This window comes from Dendrobates tinctorius, unplaced genomic scaffold (assembly GCF_039654945.1).
Source record: "Dendrobates tinctorius isolate UK_male_01 unplaced genomic scaffold, ASM3965494v1 ptg000038l, whole genome shotgun sequence".
In the NCBI taxonomy this organism is placed as follows: Eukaryota; Metazoa; Chordata; class Amphibia; order Anura; family Dendrobatidae; genus Dendrobates; species Dendrobates tinctorius.
Genome location: NW_027361706.1, coordinates 1,421,292 through 1,441,892, shown reverse-complemented (window position 1 = coordinate 1,441,892; position 20,601 = coordinate 1,421,292). Strand labels below are relative to the sequence as shown.

At 46.5% G+C, this 20,601-nt stretch overlaps 1 protein-coding gene across 1 annotated transcript in view; it reads right to left on the bottom strand.

Annotated features, from left to right (window-relative positions):
• The window catches only part of LOC141088166 (NADP-dependent alcohol dehydrogenase-like), a 67,686-nt gene extending 47,915 nt beyond the window's left edge, over positions 1–19,771 (bottom strand). The window contains exon 1 of the mRNA XM_073574091.1: positions 19,740–19,771. Coding sequence (XP_073430192.1) covers positions 19,740–19,771 — 32 coding nt within the window. The remainder of the gene's footprint in view (positions 1–19,739) is intronic.
• Between the last annotated feature and the right edge of the window lie 830 nt (positions 19,772–20,601).

The following is a 20,601-nucleotide window of genomic DNA, read 5'->3' as shown; positions in this document are numbered from 1 at the left end:
TCATCTTTTTAAATACATTTTTTTTTTACTTTTAGCATGCTTCAATAGCCTCCATTGGAGGCTAGAAGCTGCCAAAGCTTGATCGCCACTGCTACATCTAGGCGGTGAGCAGATCGCCTACATGTAGAAGAAATACAGCATTGCTATGAGCGCTGTCCACATTGTGGCGCTCATAGCAATCCGGCATCAACAACCATAGAGGTGTCCAGGAGACCTCTGATTGTTGTTCCAACGCATTTGTGACCCCCTTATCACGTGACGGAGGACAGCGGTGCGTGTATTTCTGACCACGCGGCCAGAGTGCTTGTTAAATACCGCTGTCAGTGTTTGACAGCAGCATTTAACTAGTTAATAGGCGAAGGTGGATCGCGATTCCACTTGCGTCTATTGCAGGCACATGTCAGCTGTTCACCGCCGGAGCCCTCATCAAAGCGGGGGAGATGTCCAATGATGGACTATGTCCGTCATTGGACATTAAGGGGTTAAGATTGTTGTACTTGTGTTTATTATGGACACCCCTTTTCACATGTAAAGCACCATGGCACGATGGAAAAAATGGAGCTATAATAATAAATAATGGCAATAATATACACATTGGTTAATAATAACCAGATAGTGGTCAATGTCCAAAACCTAAAAGCTTAATAACACATTCCGACTAAACATTTTGCTAATTAAATCTATTTTCTTTAGAGTCATTTAGTTTAACCCTTTGGTCAAATACATAAAGTGCAAAATTACAGTACCAATAACAGAAAAGAAAACAAACAAATAAAGAAAACAGACAAAACAAAGACAACACTTATAACCAATCAGAACAATGAAAATAAGGTCATTTTGTGGGATCAGAGAAACAACAAAGCATTATCATAAAGACAGAATATAAAACTTATCCACAACAAGACCATTAATATGAGGCATACAGGTAGGACTAGCTTACCATTTCTATTACCTGTATGCCCATATTAATAGGTCCTATATGTCTCGCGGGGGGGGGTGACAGATTCCATTTAAAGCATAAACAGACATATATTAATTCTTATCTATTTAATAGGATGACGACAGCTGTCCAGACCTGCATCCCACCACAACCACCAATCCGGAGTAATCCCTGGCGAATGCTATCCTCCTCAGTGACACAGTGAGAGGTTACGCGCCCCCTTCTGCTCTGAGGGTATGTACTCATCTAAGAGTGATGCTCAAACTGTTAGGGTGCAGCTGTGGGACCCTATTTTCAGAGATGATGTCCTCCACCCAAGTCTCAAAAGCTGAAAGGGTCTTCAGGAGAGGTGGGTAGTCGAGCTAGGCTATCAGACGGTCACCTCTGTAGCTGTAGTGTCATCCTTCCTATGGTTCCATTCAGGGGTGGACAGGGGCGGACATGTTGTTGGTACAACTTGTGCAACTGCACATGGGCGATGAGGTACATATATTAATTCTTATCTATCTATCTAATTGGATGACGACAGCTGTCCAGACCTGCATCCCACCACAACAACCACTCCGGAGTAATCCCTGGCGAATGCTATCCTCCTCAGTGACACAGTGACTGGCTACGCGCCCCCTTCTGCTCTGAGGGTATGTACTCATCTAAGAGTGATGCTAAAACTGTTGGGGTGCAGCTGTGGGACCCTATTTTCAGAGATGATGTCCTCCACCCAAGTCTCAAAAGCTGAAAGGGTCTTCAGGAGAGGTGGGTAGTCGAGCTAGGCTATCAGACGGTCACCTCTGTAGCTGTAGTGTCATCCTTCCTATGGTTCCATTCAGGGGTGGACAGGGGCGGACCTGTTGTTGGTACAACTTGTGCAACTGCACACGGGCCAAGAGTTAAGGGTACCAATTTCCACTTCCAAAGCTGATGAAGCTGTGCGTTATGATGAGTCATTTTGCTGATCATTAGCATAAAGACAGAATCTAAAATTTATCCACAACAAGACCATTAATATGAGGCATACAGGTAGGACTAGCTTAACATTTCTATTACCTGTATGCTCATATTAATAGGCCATATACGTCTCGCGGGGGGGTGACAGATTCTATTTAAAGCATAAACAGACATATATAAATTCTTATCTATCTAATTGGATGACGACAGCTGTCCAGACCTGCATCCCACCACAACAACCACTCCGGAGTAATCCCTGGCGAATACTATCCTCCTCAGTGACACAGTGAGAGGCTACGCGCCCCCTTCTGCTCTGAGGGTATGTACTCATCTAAGAGTGATGCTCAAACTGTTGGGGTGCAGCTGTGGGACCCTATTTTCAGAGATGATGTCCTCCACCCAAGTCTCAAAAGTTGAAAGGGTCTTCAGGAGAGGTGGGTAGTCGAGCTAGGCTATCAGACGGTCACCTCTGTAGCTGTAGTGTCATCCTTCCTATGGTTCCATTCAGGGGTGGACAGGGGTGGACATGTTGTTTTTACAACTTGTGCAACTGCACACGGGCGATGAGGTACATATATTAATCCTTATCTATCTATCTATCTATCTAATAGGATGACGACAGCTGTCCAGACCTGCATCCCACCACAACAACCACTCCGGAGTAATCCCTGGCGAATGCTATCCTCCTCAGTAACACAGTGACTGGCTACGCATCCCCTTCTGCTCTGAGGGTATGTACTCTTCTAAGAGTGATGCTCAAACTGTTAGGGTGCAGCTGTGGGACCCTATTTTCAGAGATGATGTCCTCCACCCAAGTCTCAAAAGCTGAAAGGGTCTTCAGGAGAGGTGGGTAGTCGAGCTAGGCTATCAGACGGTCACCTCTGTAGCTGTAGTGTCATCCTTCCTATGGTTCCATTCAGGGGTGAACAAGGGCAGACATGTTGTTGATGCAACTGCACACGGGCCAAGAGGTAAGAGGACCAATTTCCACCTCCAAAGCAGATGATACTGTGCGTTATGATGAGTCATTGAGGTGATCATTAGCATAAAGACAGAATATAAAATTTATCCACAACAAGACCATTAATATGAGGCATACAGGTAGGACTAGCTTAACATTTCTATTACCTGTATGCCCATATTAATAAGTCACATACGTCTCGGGTGGGGGGAGAAAGATTCAGTTTAAAGCATAAAACATACATATATAAATTCTTATCTATCTAATAGGATGACAACAGCTGTCCAGACCTGCATCCCACCACAACCACCACTCCGGAGTAATCCCTGGCGAATGCTATCCTCCTCAGTGACACAGTGAGAGGCTACGCGCCCCCTTCTGCTCTGAGGGTATGTACTCATCTAAGAGTGATGCTCAAACTGTTGGGGTGCAGCTGTGGGACCCTATTTTCAGAGATGATGTCCTCCACCCAAGTCTCAAAAGCTGAAAGGGTCTTCAGGAGAGGTGGGTAGTCGAGCTAGGCTATCAGACGGTCACCTCTGTAGCTGTAGTGTCATCCTTCCTATGGTTCCATTCAGGGGTGGACAGGGGCGGACATGTTGTTGGTACAACTTGTGCAACTGCACACGGGCCAAGAGTTAAGGGTACCAATTTCCACTTCCAAAGCTGATGAAGCTGTGCGTTATGATGAGTCATTGGGCTGATCATTAGCATAAAGACAGAATCTAAAATTTATCCACAACAAGACCATTAATATGAGGCATACAGGTAGGACTAGCTTAACATTTCTATTACCTGTATGCTCATATTAATAGGCCATATACGTCTCGCGGGGGGGTGACAGATTCTATTTAAAGCATAAACAGACATATATAAATTGTTATCTATCTAATTGGATGACGACAGCTGTCCAGACCTGCATCCCACCACAACAACCACTCCGGAGTAATCCCTGGCGAATGCTATCCTCCTCAGTAACACAGTGACTGGCTACGCGCCCCCTTCTGCTCTAAGGGTATATACTCATCTAAGAGTGATGCTAAAACTGTTGGGGTGCAGCTGTGGGACCCTATTTTCAGAGGTGATGTCCTCCACCCAAGTCTCAAAAGTTGAAAGGGTCTTCAGGAGAGGTGGGTAGTCGAGCTAGGCTATCAGACGGTCACCTCTGTAGCTGTAGTGTCATCCTTCCTATGGTTCCATTCAGGGGTGGATAGGGGCGGACATGTTGTTGGTACAACTTGTGCAACTGCACACGGGCGATGAGGTACATATATTAATTCTTATCTATCTATCTAATAGGATGACGACAGCTGTCCAGACCTGCATCCCACCACAACAACCACTCCGGAGTAATCCCTGGCGAATGCTATCCTCCTCAGTGAGACAGTAAATGGCTACGCACCCCCTTCTGCTCTGAGGGTATGTACTCATCTAAGAGTGATGCTCAAACTGTTGGGGTGCAGCTGTGGGACCCTATTTTCAGAGATGATGTCCTCCACCCAAGTCTCAAAAGCTGAAAGGGTCTTCAGGAGAGGTGGGTAGTCGAGCTAGGCTATCAGACGGTCACCTCTGTAGCTGTAGTGTCATCCTTCCTATGGTTCCATTCAGGGGTGGACAGGGGCGGACATGTGGTTGGTACAACTTGTGCAACTGCACACGGGCGATGAGGTACATATATTAATTCTTATCTATCTATCTAATAGGATGACGACAGCTGTCCAGACCTGCATCCCACCACAACAACCACTCCGGAGTAATCCCTGGCGAATGCTATCCTCCTCCTCAGTGAGACAGTAAATGGCTACGCACCCCCTTCTGCTCTGAGGGTATGTACTCATCTAAGAGTGATGCTCAAACTGTTGGGGTGCAGCTGTGGGACCCTATTTTCAGAGATGATGTCCTCCACCCAAGTCTCAAAAGCTGAAAGGGTCTTCAGGAGAGGTGGGTAGTCGAGCTAGGCTATCAGACGGTCACCTCTGTAGCTGTAGTGTCATCCTTCCTATGGTTCCATTCAGGGGTAGACAGGGGTGGACATGTTGTTTTTACGACTTGTGCAACTGCACACGGACGATGAGGTACATATATTAATCCTTATCTATCTATCTAATAGGATGACGACAGCTGTCCAGACCTGCATCCCACCACAACCACCACTCCGGAGTAATCCCTGGCGAATGCTATCCTCCTCAGTGACACAGTGAGGGGCTACGCGCCCCCTTCTGCTCTGAGGGTATGTACTTATCTAAGAGTGATGCTCAAACTGTTGGGGTGCAGCTGTGGGACCCTATTTTCAGAGATGATGTCCTCCACCCAAGACTCAAAAGCTGAAAGGGTCTTCAGGAGAGGTGGGTAGTCGAGCTAGGCTATCAGACAGTCACCTCTGTAGCTGTAGTGTCATCCTTCCTATGGTTCCATTCAGGGGTGGACAGGGGTGGACATGTTGTTTTTACAACTTGTGCAACTGCACACGGGCGATGAGGTACATATATTAATCCTTATCTATCTATCTAATAGGATGACGACAGCTGTCCAGACCTGCATCCCACCACAACAACCACTCCGGAGTAATCCCTGGCGAATGCTATCCTCCTCAGTGACACAGTGAGGGGCTACGCACCCCCTTCTGCTCTGAGGGTATGTACTCTTCTAAGAGTGATGCTCAAACTGTTGGGGTGCAGCTGTGGGACCCTATTTTCAGAGATGATGTCCTCCACCCAAGTCTCAAAAGCTGAAAGGGTCTTCAGGAGAGGTGGGTAGTCGAGCAAGGCTATCAGACGGTCACCTCTGTAGCTGTAGTGTCATCCTTCCTATGGTTCCATTCAGGGGTGGACAGGGGCGGACATGTTGTTGGTACAACTTGTGCAACTACACACGGGCCAAGAGTTAAGGGTACCAATTTCCACTTCCAAAGCTGATGAAGCTGTGCGTTATGATGAGTCATTGGGCTGATCATTAGCATAAAGACAGAATCTAAAATTTATCCACAACAAGACCATTAATATGAGGCATAAAGGTAGGACTAGCTTAACATTTCTATTACCTGTATGCTCATATTAATAGGCCATATACGTCTCGCGGGGGGGTGACAGATTCTATTTAAAGCATAAACAGACATATATAAATTCTTATCTATCTAATTGGATGATGACAGCTGTCCAGATCTGCATCCCACCACAACAACCACTCCAGAGTAATCCCTGGCGAATGCTATCCTCCTCAGTGAGACAGTAAATGGCTACGCGCCCCCTTCTGCTCTGAGGGTATGTACTCATCTAAGAGTGATGCTCAAACTGTTGGGATGCAGCTGTGGGACCCTATTTTCAGAGATGATGTCCTCCACCCAAGTCTCAAAAGCTGAAAGGGTCTTCAGGAGAGGTGGGTAGTCGAGCTAGGCTATCAGACGGTCACCTCTGTAGCTGTAGTGTCATCCTTCCTATGGTTCCATTCAAGGGTGGACAGGGGTGGACATGTTGTTTTTACGACTTGTGCAACTGCACACGGGCGATGAGGTACATATATTAATCCTTATCTATCTATCTAATAGGATGACGACAGCTGTCCAGACCTGCATCCCACCACAACAACCACTCCGGAGTAATCCCTGGCGAATGCTATCCTCCTCAGTGACACAGTGAGGGGCTACGCGCCCCCTTCTGCTCTGAGGGTATGTACTTAACTAAGAGTGATGCTCAAACTGTTGGGGTGCAGCTGTGGGACCCTATTTTCAGAGATGATGTCCTCCACCCAAGACTCAAAAGCTGAAAGGGTCTTCAGGAGAGGTGGGTAGTCGAGCTAGGCTATCAGACGGTCACCTCTGTAGCTGTAGTGTCATCCTTCTTATGGTTCCATTCAGGGGTGGACAGGGGCAGACATGTTGTTGCTACAACTTGTGCAACTGCACACGGCCGATGAGGTACATATATTAATTCTCATCTATCTATCTAATAGGATGACGACAGCTGTCCAGACCTGCATCCCACCACAACCACCACTCCGGAGTAATCCCTGGCGAATGCTATGCTCCTCAGTGACAAAGTGAGGGGCTATGCGCCCCCTTCTGCTCTGAGGGTATGTACTCATCTAAGAGTGATGCTCAAACTGTTGGGGTGCAGCTGTGGGACCCTATTTTCAGAGATGATGTCCTCCACCCAAGACTCAAAAGCTGAAAGGGTCTTCAGGAGAGGTGGGTAGTCGAGCTAGGCTATCAGACGGTCACCTCTGTAGCTGTAGTGTCATCCTTCCTATGGTTCCATTCAGGGGTGGACAGGGGCGGACATGTTGTTGGTACAACTTGTGCAACTGCACACGGGCGATGAGGGACGTATATTAATTCTTATCTATCTATCTAATAGGATGACGACAGCTGTCCAGACCTGCATCCCACCACAACCACCACTCCGGAGTAATCCCTGGCGAATGCTATCCTCCTCAGTGACACGGTGAGGGGCTACGCGCCCCCTTCTGCTCTGAGGGTATGTACTCATCTTAGAGTGATGCTAAAACTGTTGGGGTGCAGCTGTGGGACCCTATTTTCAGAGATGATGTCCTCCACCCAAGTCTCAAAAGCTGAAAGGGTCTTCAGGAGAGGTGGGTAGTCGAGGTAGGCTATCAGATGGTCACCTCTGTAGCTGTAGTGTCATCCTTCCTATGGTTCCATTCAGGGATGGACAGAGGCGGACATGTTGTTGGTACAACTTGTGCAACTGCACACGGGCGATGAGGTACATATATTAATCCTTATCTATCTATCTAATAGGATGACGACAGCTGTCCAGACCTGCATCCCACCACAACCACCACTCCGGAGTTATCCCTGGCGAATGCTATCCTCCTCAGTGACACAGTGAGGGGCTACGCGCCCCCTTCTGCTCTGAGGGTATGTACTTATCTAAGAGTGATGCTCGAACTGTTGGGTTGCAGCTGTGGGACCCTATTTTCAGAGATGATGTCCTCCACCCAAGTCTCAAAAGCTGAAAGGGTCTTCAGGAGAGGTGGGTAGTCGAGCTAGGCTATCAGACGGTCACCTCTGTAGCTGTAGTGTCATCCTTCCTATGGTTCCATTCAGGGGTGGACAGGGGCGGACATGTTGTTGGTACAACTTGTGCAACTGCACACGGGCGATGAGGTACATATATTAATCCTTATCTATCTATCTAATAGGATGACGACAGCTGTCCAGACCTGCATCCCACCACAACCACCACTCCGGAGTAATCCCTGGCGAATGCTATCCTCCTCAGTAACACAGTGACTGGCTACGCGCCCCCTTCTGCTCTGAGGGTATGTACTCTTCTAAGAGTGATGCTCAAACTGTTGGGGTGCAGCTGTGGGACCCTATTTTCAGAGATGATGTCCTCCACCCAAGTCTCAAAAGCTGAAAAGGTCTTCAGGAGAGGTGGGTAGTCGAGCTAGGCTATCAGACGGTCACCTCTGTAGCTGTAGTGTCATCCTTCCTATGGTTCCATTCAGGGGTGGACAGGGGCGGACATGTTGTTGGTACAACTTGTGCAACTGCACACGGGCCAAGAGTTAAGGGTACCAATTTCCACTTCCAAAGCTGATGAAGCTGTGCGTTATGATGAGTCATTGGGCTGATCATTAGCATAAAGACAGAATCTAAAATTTATCCACAACAAGACCATTAATATGAGGCATACAGGTAGGACTAGCTTAACATTTCTATTACCTGTATGCTCATATTAATAGGCCATATACGTCTCGCGGGGGGGGTGACAAATTCTATTTAAAGCATAAACAGACATATATAAATTCTTATCTATCTAATTGGATGACGACAGATGTCCAGACCTGCATCCCACCACAACAACCACTCCGGAGTAATCCCTGGCGAATGCTATCCTCCTCAGTAACACAGTGACTGGCTAGGCGCCCCCTTCTGCTCTGAGGGTATGTACTCATCTAAGAGTGATGCTAAAACTGTTGGGGTGCAGCTGTGGGACCCTATTTTCAGAGATGATGTCCTCCACCCAAGTCTCAAAAGCTTAAAGGGTCTTCAGGAGAGGTGGGTAGTCGAGCTAGGCTATCAGACGGTCACCTCTGTAGCTGTAGTGTCATCCTTCCTATGGTTCCATTCAGGGGTGGACAGGGGCGGACATGTTGTTGGTACAACTTGTGCAACTGCACACGGGCGATGAGGTACATATATTAATTCTTATCTATCTATCTAATAGGATGACGACAGCTGTCCAGACCTGCATCCCAGCACAACAACCACTCCAGAGTAATCCCTGGCGAATGCTATCCTCCTCAGTAACACAGTGACTGGCTATGCGCCCCCTTCTGCTCTGAGGGTATGTACTCTTCTAAGAGTGATGCTCAAACTGTTGGGGTGCAGCTGTGGGACCCTATTTTCAGAGATGATGTCCTCCACCCAAGTCTCAAAAGCTGAAAGGGTCTTCAGGAGAGGTGGGTAGTCGAGCTTGGCTATCAGACGGTCACCTCTGTAGCTGTAGTGTCATCCTTCCTATGGTTCCATTCAGGGGCGGACAGGGGAGGACATGTTGCTGGTACAACTTGTGCAACTGCACACGGGCGATGAGGTACATATATTAATCATTATCTATCTATCTAATAGGATGACGACAGCTGTCCAGACCTGCATCCCACCACAACAATCACTCCGGAGTAATCCCTGGCGAATGCTATCCTCCTCAGTGACACAGTGAATGGCTACGCGCCTCCTTCTGCTCTGAGGGTATGTACTCTTCTAAGAGTGATGCTCAAACTGTTGGGGTGCAGCTGTGGGACCCTATTTTCAGAGATGATGTCCTCCACCCAAGTCTCAAAAGCTGAAAGGGTCTTCAGGAGAGGTGGGTAGTCGAGCTAGGCTATCAGACGGTCACCTCTGTAGCTGTAGTGTCATCCTTCCTATGGTTCCATTCAGGGGTGAACAAGGGCAGACATGTTGTTGATGCAACTGCACACGGGCCAAGAGGTAAGAGGACCAATTTCCACCTCCAAAGCAGATGAAGCTGTGCGTTATGATGAGTTATAGGGGTGATCATTAGCATAAAGACAGAATATAAAATTTATACACAACAAGACCATTCATATGAGGTATGCAGGTAGGACTAGCTTAACATTTCTAGTACGTGTATGCCCATATTAATAAGTCATATACGTCTCGGGTGGGGAGGGAAAGATTCAGTTTAAAGCATAAAACATACATATATAAATTCTTATTTATCTAATAGGATGACAACAGCTGTCCAGACCTGCATCCCACCACAACCACCACTCCGGAGTAATCCCTGGCGAATGCTATCCTCCTCAGTGACAAAGTGAATGGCTACGCGCCCCCTTCTGCTCTGAGGGTATGTACTCTTCTAAGAGTAATGCTCAAACTGTTGGGGTGCAGCTATGGGACCATATTTTCAGAGATGATGTCCTCCACCCAAGTCTCAAAAGCTGAAAGGGTCTTCAGGAGAGGTGGGTAGTCGAGCTAGGATATCAGACGGTCACCTCTGTAGCTGTAGTGTCATCCTTCCTATGGTTCCATTCAGGGGTGGACAGGGGTGGACATGTTGTTGGTACAACTTGTGCAACTGCACACAGGCCAAGTGGTAAGGGTACCAATTTCCACTTCCAAAGCTGATGAAGCTGTGCGTTATGATGAGTCATTGGGCTGATCATTAGCATAAATACAGAATCTAAAATGTATCCTCAACAAGATTATTAATATGAGGCATACAGGTAGGAGTATCTTAACATTTATATTACCTGTATGCCCATATTAATAGGCCATAGACGTCTCACGGGGGGATGACAGATTCTATTTAAAGCATAAACAGACATATATAAATTTTTATCTATCTACTAGGATGACGACAGCTGTCCAGACCTGCATCCCACCACAACCACCACTCCGGAGTAATCCCTAGCGAATGCTATCCTCCTCAGTGACACAGTGAGGGGCGATTCGCCGCCTTCTGCTCTGAGGGTATGTACTCTTCTAAGAGTGATGCTCAAACTGTTGGGGTGCAGCTGTGGGACCCTATTTTCAGAGATCATGTGCTCCACCCATGTCTGAAAAGCTGAAAGGGTCTTCGTGAGAAATGGATTGTCAAGCTAGGCTATCATACGGTCACCTCTGTAGCTGTAGTGTCATCCTTCCTATCTCTCCATTCAGGGGTGGACAGGGGCGGACATGTTGGTGCAACTTGTACAACTGCAGACAGGACAAGAGGTAAGGGGACCAATTTCCACCTAAAAAGCAGATGAAATTGTGCGTTATTATAAGTCTTTGGGGTGATCATTAGTATAAAGACAGAATGTAAAATGTATCCACAACAAGACCATTAATTTGAGGCATACAGGTAGGACTAGCTTAACATTTCTATTACTTTTATTCATTCAGTGACATCACTAGTAGAAGGTAATGGGGGTGAAACCAACAACCAAAACATTTAGTGACATCACAAGTAGTGTCTTATGGGGGCAAAGCTAACAACCAAAACATTCCGTGAAATGAAAAATAAGAGCTAATGTGAATGAAGCCAACAACCATAATCTTCCGTGACATCATATGACACAGCTATTTGGGGTGGATCAACTATCCCATCACTCTAAGACAGTGTTCCCCAACTCCAGTCCTCAAGAGCCACCAACGGTTCATGTTTTCAGGATTTCATTCGTATTGCCCAGGTGATGGAATTTTTGCCTGTGCAGGTACTGCAATTATCACGTAGACCATTCTAAGGAAAGCCTGAAAACATGAATCCTTGGTGGCTCTTGAGGACTGGAGCTGGGGAACGCTGCTCTAAGACATAACAAGGAACAGCTAATGTGGGCAGAGCCAACAGTTACCACATTCCGTGACATCGCAAGTAGCAGCTAGTGGGTGCGGATCCAACAACCTCACTTCCACTGAAGTGCATTGTCCAATATATTAGAGATCAAACTATATGAATCCTACCAATGTGGGGGAATATTTGAATAGTTTTACTACATATGGAGCTAATATGTATATACATCGGTGTTGTACAAGGATTTCCCAATATTGGTTGGATTTATATTTGTGACCTGGACTGTATTTTACTATGTGTCTCTATAACATCCGACAATTACATAATTATCTTCATGTTACATGTGTTCCATTTACAGGATGTAACTTTAATCTCCCAGATTTGGATGATTCTATAACAATACATGGCCTAAAAATCAAGAAGTCGTCATGTTCCAGTTATGGCTGAGGGGATTCTCTTAATTATAACTAATCTATGGACCTGATGAGCAAGAAAGTCAGAAACCAGTAAAATGTGATGGATAATCGGTAAATCATTGTCATTTCTGTACTTGAAGATAAATCCCGTCACATCCTATGTATCTCTTTACTGTTGGAAGAAAGGCTGTAAAATTTGGACATCTCCTAATATGAGGGGTTCACTATTTATTTTGGACCTGCTTGTATTATAGAGAATAAAGACTCCTTAGTGAATAAAAAATAAATGAGAAATAGATGATAGAAGAAAATGAAGGACACAACAAGAGATGACATAGCGCCGACTTATCTCTCTCCACCGTCTGCAACTGTCAGATGGAATGTTGGCTCTGCAGCTCTTTACACAATGTTTGTGTGTGATGTCATAATGCAAGGGGGCAGAGCCAGAAACCTCAACATTCTGTGACATCATCAGCAGGAGCAGCAGCTGTTTAAAGAGACCAGAGCAGGCCATACAACCAATTCATTACCATATACATGAAATGGACTCTAATTATCCACCTTGGCTTCTTAAAACTTTTATAAAATGCCACAATGTTACCATACACTGTAATTCCGGAGTAGTTCCTACTGATTTGAACAGTGATAAATCAATAATAATAACTCATATATCCCAGTATTATAGAAGATTAGATTATATGGATGGTTGGATGGGGAGGTGGACATGCTACTGTAGGATAATGTTACTATATACCAGGGTTGGGCTATTACTTATCCCAAGGGGCTACATGATAGACTGTAACATATTAATTACAATTATTATTTTATAGTAATAATAACTTTATAACTTAATATTGAGCAGAATTAAATATGCTGACACCCCATACATACCATATGAGCCCATATACAGCTCTCCTCTATACCTCTTTATACTGTAAGAGCTCACACTTAGCTTCCTACATACAGTATGATTCCTCACATAGCCCCTCTATATACGTTGTCAGAACCCACGTAGCCTCTCTATATATAGTATGAGCCCCCACATAGCCTCTATATATAGTATGAGCCTCCACATAGCCACTCTGTATATAGTATGAGCCCCCAAATAGCCTCTCTACATTCAATATGAGCCCTCACATAGCCTCTCTATATTCAATATGAGCCCTCACATAGCCTCTCTATATATAGTATGAGCCCTCACATAGCCCTTTGTATATAGTATGAGACCACACATAGCCTCTATATATAGTATGTGCCCCCACATAGCCACTCTATATATAGTATGAGCCCCCACATAGCCTCTATATATAGTATGAGCCCCCACATAGCCACTCTATATATAGTATGAGCCCCCACATAGCCTCTATATATAGTATTAGCCCCACATAGCCTCTACATATAGTATAAGCCACCACATAGCCACTCTAAATATAGTATGAGCCCCCACATAGCCTCTATATATAGTATGAGCCCCCACATAGCCACTCTTTATATAGTATGAGCCCCCACATAGCCTCTATATATAGTATGAGCCCCCACATAGCCTCTACATATAGTATGAGCCACCACATAGCCTCTCTATATTCAATATGAGCCCTCACATAGCCTCTTTATATTCAATATGAGCCCTCACATAGCCTCTCTATATATAGTATGAGCCCTCACATAGCCCTTTGTATATAGTATGAGACCACACATAGCCACTCTATATATAGTATGAGCCACCACATAGCCTCTCTATATTCAATATGAGCCCTCACATAGCCTCTCTATATATAGTATGAGCCACCACATAGCCACTCTATATATAGTATGAGCCCCCACATAGCCTCTATATAGTATGAGCCCCCACATAGCCACTCTATATATAGTATGAGCCACCACATAGCCTCTATATATAATATGAGCCACCACATAGCCTCTCTATATTCAATATGAGCCCTCACATAGCACTTTGTATATAGTATGAGACCACACATAGCCACTCAATATATAGTATGAGCCCCCACATAGCCTGTATATATAGTATGATCCCCCACATAGCCTCTCTATATTCAATATGAGCCCTCACATAGCACTTTGTATATAGTATGAGACCACACATAGCCCCCTATATACAGTATGAGCCAGAGGTGTATCTAGAAGTGATGAGCAAGCCTGCTTGCCACTGCTCAATACTTGATCAAGCATCGCGGTCAGTGGCGTAGCGTGGGGGGGGGCAGGGGGGGTGGTCCGCCCCAGGCGGCACGTGTGTGGGGGCGGCGCGGTAGCAGCCGCAGCAATTCCTCTCCTCTGTGGGAGAACTCATTTCCGCCCAGTCTCCCTGGCTGTGGATGGTGCAGCAGTGCTGGAGGTCTCCTCCTTCCTCCAGTTATGGGGGTGGCTGGGATTGCTGTAGGCCAGCCCAGTCTGATGTGTATACACTGGATCCAGGGCAGGGTTTGCTCCATGCTCTCACTCATGCTGAATGTGCCCGGGACAGGAGCTGTACAGCCTGGGAACCAAGTCCTCTGCCAGGCTGATGCCCACTCCTGCCCTGCAGGTAAGCTGCCCCCCTGCTGTGCTGGGGGCACTGTGTGGGTGAGGGGCTATAGAGTGCCAGGAAGCTCTGCTGCAGGGATCTGTGCCCCAGGCATGGGGGGAGAGCAGGGCAGCCCTGCTAATCCTATTAGTATGTGCAACTAGTAGAAAACTCATGAAGTTTTTTTTTTTTCTTTTTTTATTATTAATGGAAAAAACTGCTTCACCAGGCTGCATGCCCTCTGTATGTGTGATCCCTGCCAAGAGGTTCTGCAGCAGCAGCTCAGAGCTGATAATAGTGATGTGGTTATGCACAGATATAGCAGAGTTGGGTGTGTCATATAACTGCATGCTGTACAAGCAGTGAAGCAATTGCATTGTAAGCACTTTCCCATTCCACATCTTGTAGCCCAGTTTAGGAGCCTGAATTTTACGTACCCTTACGACTTGACTTTTTTACACCCCTTGTGCATGTCGTACAGCAGGCGGTTGACACAACTGATGAGAACTGAGGGGAAAAAAAGAAAGATTGCCAGGGAATTGCTCACAATGCAATTGCTTGATATATAGTAGGACCCAATGCAAAAACAATTGCCTTATTATGTGACAACTAGCTGGAGAGCTCGGCGCTGCCCGGGCATAGTTACTAACTGTGGTTAGTTATAACAAATTATAATTATCCGCCATGCCATAGTCCCGTGCCCATATACCCATCACACATCCTCCATCCCATAGTTCCGTGCCCATATACCTGTCATACATATTCTCCATCCCATAGTCCAGTGCCCATATACCCATCACACATCCTTCATCTCATAGTCCCGTGCCCATATACCCGTCATACATATCCTCCATCCCATAGTCCAGTGCCCATATACCCATCACACATCCTCCATCCCATAGTTCCGTGCCCATATAGTCGTCATACATATCCTCCATCCCATAGTCCAGTGCCCATATACACATCACACATCCTCCATCCCATAGTTCCGTGCCCATATACTCGTCATACATATCCTCCATCCCATAGTCCAGTGCCCATATACCCATCACACATCCTCCATCCCATAGTCCCGTGCCCATATACCCGTCATACATATCCTCCATCCCATAGTCCCGTGCCCATATACCCATCACACATCCTCCAACCCATAGTCCCGTGCCCATATACCCATCACACATCCTCCATCTCATAGTCCCATGCCCATATACCCGTCATACATATCCTCCATCCCATAGTCCCGTGCCCCTATACCCATCACACATCCTCCATCCCATAGTCCCCTGCCCATTTACCCATCACACATCCTCCATCTCATAGTCCCGTGCCCATATACCCGTCATACATATCCTCCATCCCATAGTCCCGTGCCCGTATACCCATTACACATCCTCCAACCCATAGTCCTGTGCCCATATACCCATCACACATCCTCCATCCCATAGTCCCGTGCCCATATACCCGTCATACATATCCTCCATCCCATAGTCCCGTGCCCCTATACCCATCACACATCCTCCATCCCATAGTCCCGTGCCCATTTACCCATCACACATCCTCCATCTCATAGTCCCGTGCCCATATACCCGTCATACATATCATCCATCCCATATTCCCGTGCCCATTTACCCATCATACATATTCGCCATTTCATAGTCGAGTGCCCATATACCCGTCATACATATCCACCATCCCATAGTCCAGTGCCCATATACCCATCACACATCCTCCATCCCATAGTTCCGTGCCCATATACTCGTCATACATATCCTCCATCCCATAGTCCAGTGCCCATATACCCATCACTCATCCTCCATCCCATAGTCCCGTGCTCATATACCCGTCATACATATCCTCCATCCCATAGTCCCGTGCCCATATACCCGTCATACATATCCACCATCCCATAGTCCAGTGTCCATATACCCATCACACATCCTCCATCCCATAGTCCCGTGCTCATATACCCGTCATACATATCCTCCATCCCATAGTCCCGTGCCCATATATCCATCATACATATCCACCATCCCATAGTCCCGTGCCCATATACCCATCACACATCCTCCATCCCATAGTCAACCATTATGACATCATAATGAGCGGAGGCAGGGCTTGCAACCTATGATGACATCAGCGTCGCCATGGCAACCATTGTGACATCATAATGAGGGGCGGGGCTTGATACGCACACACTGCTTCCCCAGGATGCAAATAGGGGCATTATGACATCATAATGAGGGGCGGGGCTTGACGCGCACACACTTTTTCCCCAGTATGTAGGCAGGGGCAAAATTGTTTGGTGAATTGGAACGCACAGGGTTAAAATTTCACCGCACAACATAGCTTAAGACGCTCTCGGGGTCCAGACGTGTGACAGTGCCAAATTTTGTGGCTGTAGCTGCGACGGTGCGGATGCCAATCCCGGACATACACACATACATACATACATACATACATACAGTTGTGGCCAAAAGTATTGACACCCCTGCAATTCTGTCAGATAATACTCAGTTTCTTCCTGAAAATCTTTGCAAACACAAATTCTTTGGTATTATTATCTTCGTTTAATTTATCTTAAATGAAAAAACACAAAAAGAATTGTCCTAAAGCCAAATTGGATATAATTCCACACCAAACATAAAAAAGAGGGTGGACAAAAGTATTGGCACTGTTCGAAAAATCATGTGATGCTTCTCTAATTTGTGTAATTAACAGCACCTGTAACTTACCTGTGGCACCTAACAGGTGTTGGCAATAACTAAATCACACTTGCAGCCAGTTGACATGGATTAAAGTTGACTCAACCTCTGTCCTGTGCCCTTGTGTGTACCACATTGAGCATAGAGAAAAGAAAGAAGACCAAAGAACTGTCTGAGGACTTGAGAAACCAAATTGTGAGGAAGCATGAGCAATCTCAAGGCTACAAGTCCATCTCCAAAGACCTGAATGTTCCTGTGTCTACCGTGCGCAGTGTCATCAAGAAGTTTAAAGCCCATGGCACTGTGGCTAATCTCCCTAGATGTGGACGGAAAAGAAAAATTGACAAGAGATTTCAACGCAAGATTGTGCGGATGTTGGATAAAGAACCTCGACTAACATCCAAACAAGTTCAAGCTGCCCTGCAGTCCGAGGGTACAACAGTGTCAACCCGTACTATCCGTCGGCGTCTGAATGAAAAGGGATCGTATGGTAGGAGACCCAGGAAGACCCCACTTCTTACCTCGAGACATTAAAAAAGCCAGGCTGGAGTTTGCCAAAACTTACCTGAAAAAGCCTAAAACGTTTTGGAAGAATGTTCTCTGGTCAGATGAGACAAAAGTAGAGCTTTTTGGGCAAAGGCATAAACATAGAGTTTACAGGAGAAAAAGAGAGGCATTCAAAGAAAAGAACACGGTCCCTACAGTCAAGCATGGCGGAGGTTCCCTGATATTTTGGGGTTGCTTTGCTGCCTCTGGCACTGGACTGCTTGACCGTGTGCATGGCATTATGAAGTCTGAAGACTACCAACAAATTTTGCAGCATAATGTAGGGCCCAGTGTGAGAAAGCTGGGTCTCCCTCAGAGGTCATGGGTCTTCCAGCAGGACAATGACCCAAAACACACACTTCAAAAAGCACTAGAAAATGGTTTGAGAGAAAGCACTGGAGACTTCTAAGATGGCCAGCAATGAGTCCAGACCTGAATCCCATAGAACACCTGTGGAGAGATCTAAAAATGGCAGTTTGGAGAAGGCACCCTTCAAATATCAGGGACCTGGAGCAGTTTGCCAAAGAAGAATGGTCTAAAATTCCAGCAGAGCATTGTAAGAAACTTATTGATGGTTACCGGAAGCGGTTGGTCGCAGTTATTTTGGCTAAAGGTTGTGCAACCAAGTATTAGGCTGAGGGTGCCAATACTTTTGTCTGGCCCATTTTTGGAGTTTTATGTGAAATGATCAATGTTTTGCTTTTTGCTTCATTCTCTTTCGTGTTTTTTAATTTAAGACAAATTAAATGAAGATAATAATACCAAAGAATTTGTGTTTGCTATCATTTTCAGGAAGAAACTGAGTATTACCTGACAGAATTGCAGGGCTGTCAATACTTTTGGCCACAACTGTACATATATACATACATACATACACACTTTGAGCTTTATATATTAGATGAGTGAGTTATGCCAAATGACAAACATGGCTCTGCTACATCTGTAAGTAAGCTGAATTTAAGCAAAAGCATTATAAATGCAGAATGGTCAAATTGCTGGATGAGCTTTCTGGATGCCCTGGTGCCGGTGTTTGCGCTGTCACGCTACTGCACACCAGGACGTACAGCAACGCGACCAACAGGTTTTGGATTTATTATTTTCTTCTGTGATATTTTATTGGATTGTTTCATTGCAGACAGGGTTTCGCTGTTAATCCACCTTTACTGGGGACGGCCAGATATTTGTGGTATTAATACACAAACATCTTTAATCCACACAGCTCTTGCTAATACATGGGGGTCCTGGGCAGGTGACCACCTCGCAATGACGGGTATACAGGGTTTATCTTCGTGAGACATTTATTTTGGTTTCCTTTCTTTGGTAGCATCATGGTTGGCACTTGCTATGTGGTGGGGGCCCTCTGTGTGGTGCTGTAGGTGGGGGCCCTCTGTGTGACTGTGTTTGGTGGGGTCCTCTGTGTGGCGCTGTTTGGTGGGGGCCCTCTGTGTGACGCTGTTTGGTGGGGGCCCTCTGTGTGGCGCTGTTTGGTGGGGGCCCTCTGTGTGGCGCTGTTTGGTGGGGGTCCTCTGTGTGACGCTGTTTGGTGGGGGCCCTCTGTGTGGCGCTGTTTGGTGGGGGCCCTCTGTGTGGCGCTGTTTGGTGGGGGTCCTCTGTGTGACGCTGTTTGGTGGGGGCCCTCTGTGTGGCGCTGTTTGGTGGGGGCCCTCTGTGTGGCGCTGTTTGGTGGGGGCCCTCTGTGTGACGCTGTTTGGTGGGGGCCCTCTGTGTGGCGCTGTTTGGTGGGGGTCCTCTGTGTGGCGCTGTTTGGTGGGGACCCTCTGTGTGGCGCTGTTTGGTGGGGGCCCTCTGTCTGACGCTATAGGTGGGGCCCCCATCCCCTTATGTATTATCAACGACCAAAGGGGCGGCAAATTTTTCGACCGCCCCGGGCGCCACAAACAGTTGCTACGCCACTGATCGTGGTGCTTGGTTACACTCGTTACTCGATTGAGTATCGCGGGTGCTCAAGTGCCATTCTCAAGTAGTTTTGGATTAGAGGCATACAGGCAGGATTTATTGCCTTACAGGCCTTCCATAGGTATACTGCTGCTGTAAGCTAAAAACAAAAGTCCTTTTCAAGGCAACATATTTTCTTTTACCTATTAATACCAGAAAATTTGCATGCATAAATTATATACGTAATTTAAAAAAGCACAAGGCGTGGGGTAAGGGACAGAGAAGTTTACGTGCTGCTGATGGTGCACGCAGAGGCCAAAGCCGTTGGCCAAGTGAAACTATGCATGCTTTGGGAACACAACAAACATGATCATCCATGAGACGTAGGTTCCTGTCCCATTTTGCAGAGGGTTGCAGGACACCACTCTTAAAGCCAGATCAGTGGGTGGTTGGTTAAATGGCAGATAATGCTTCCAGTATTTCCCAGCACTACCTGTCTTCCACACGGTCCAGTCTCACTAGCCAGGAGTCTGGACCACAGAATCCTCACCCTGATCCTCTTTCCTCCCACCATGGCGAGTCCCAGGAGCAGTAACGGCGTTAGGGGCAGGCAGACCAGGCAGCTGCCTAGGTTCCCCGCTAACCCAGGGGCCCCCGGGTAGCGGCACATCACACATCCGCTATGGGGCCCGTGAGGCGGGGGGGCCCACCTGCCGCTAGTGGCGACTCCCCCCACCGCCGCCACATTGAACTATACCGGTGTCTGCATTAGTATAGAAGTTGAACCAAAGCAAATGCCGAAATTCTTAAGTGGATTCTATCACTGTGAACAAAAAAATCATACACCAATCAGATAGGAGAATGTATGCATATAAGATATGATTAATCAGAAGCTGTAAAGTGCATTTC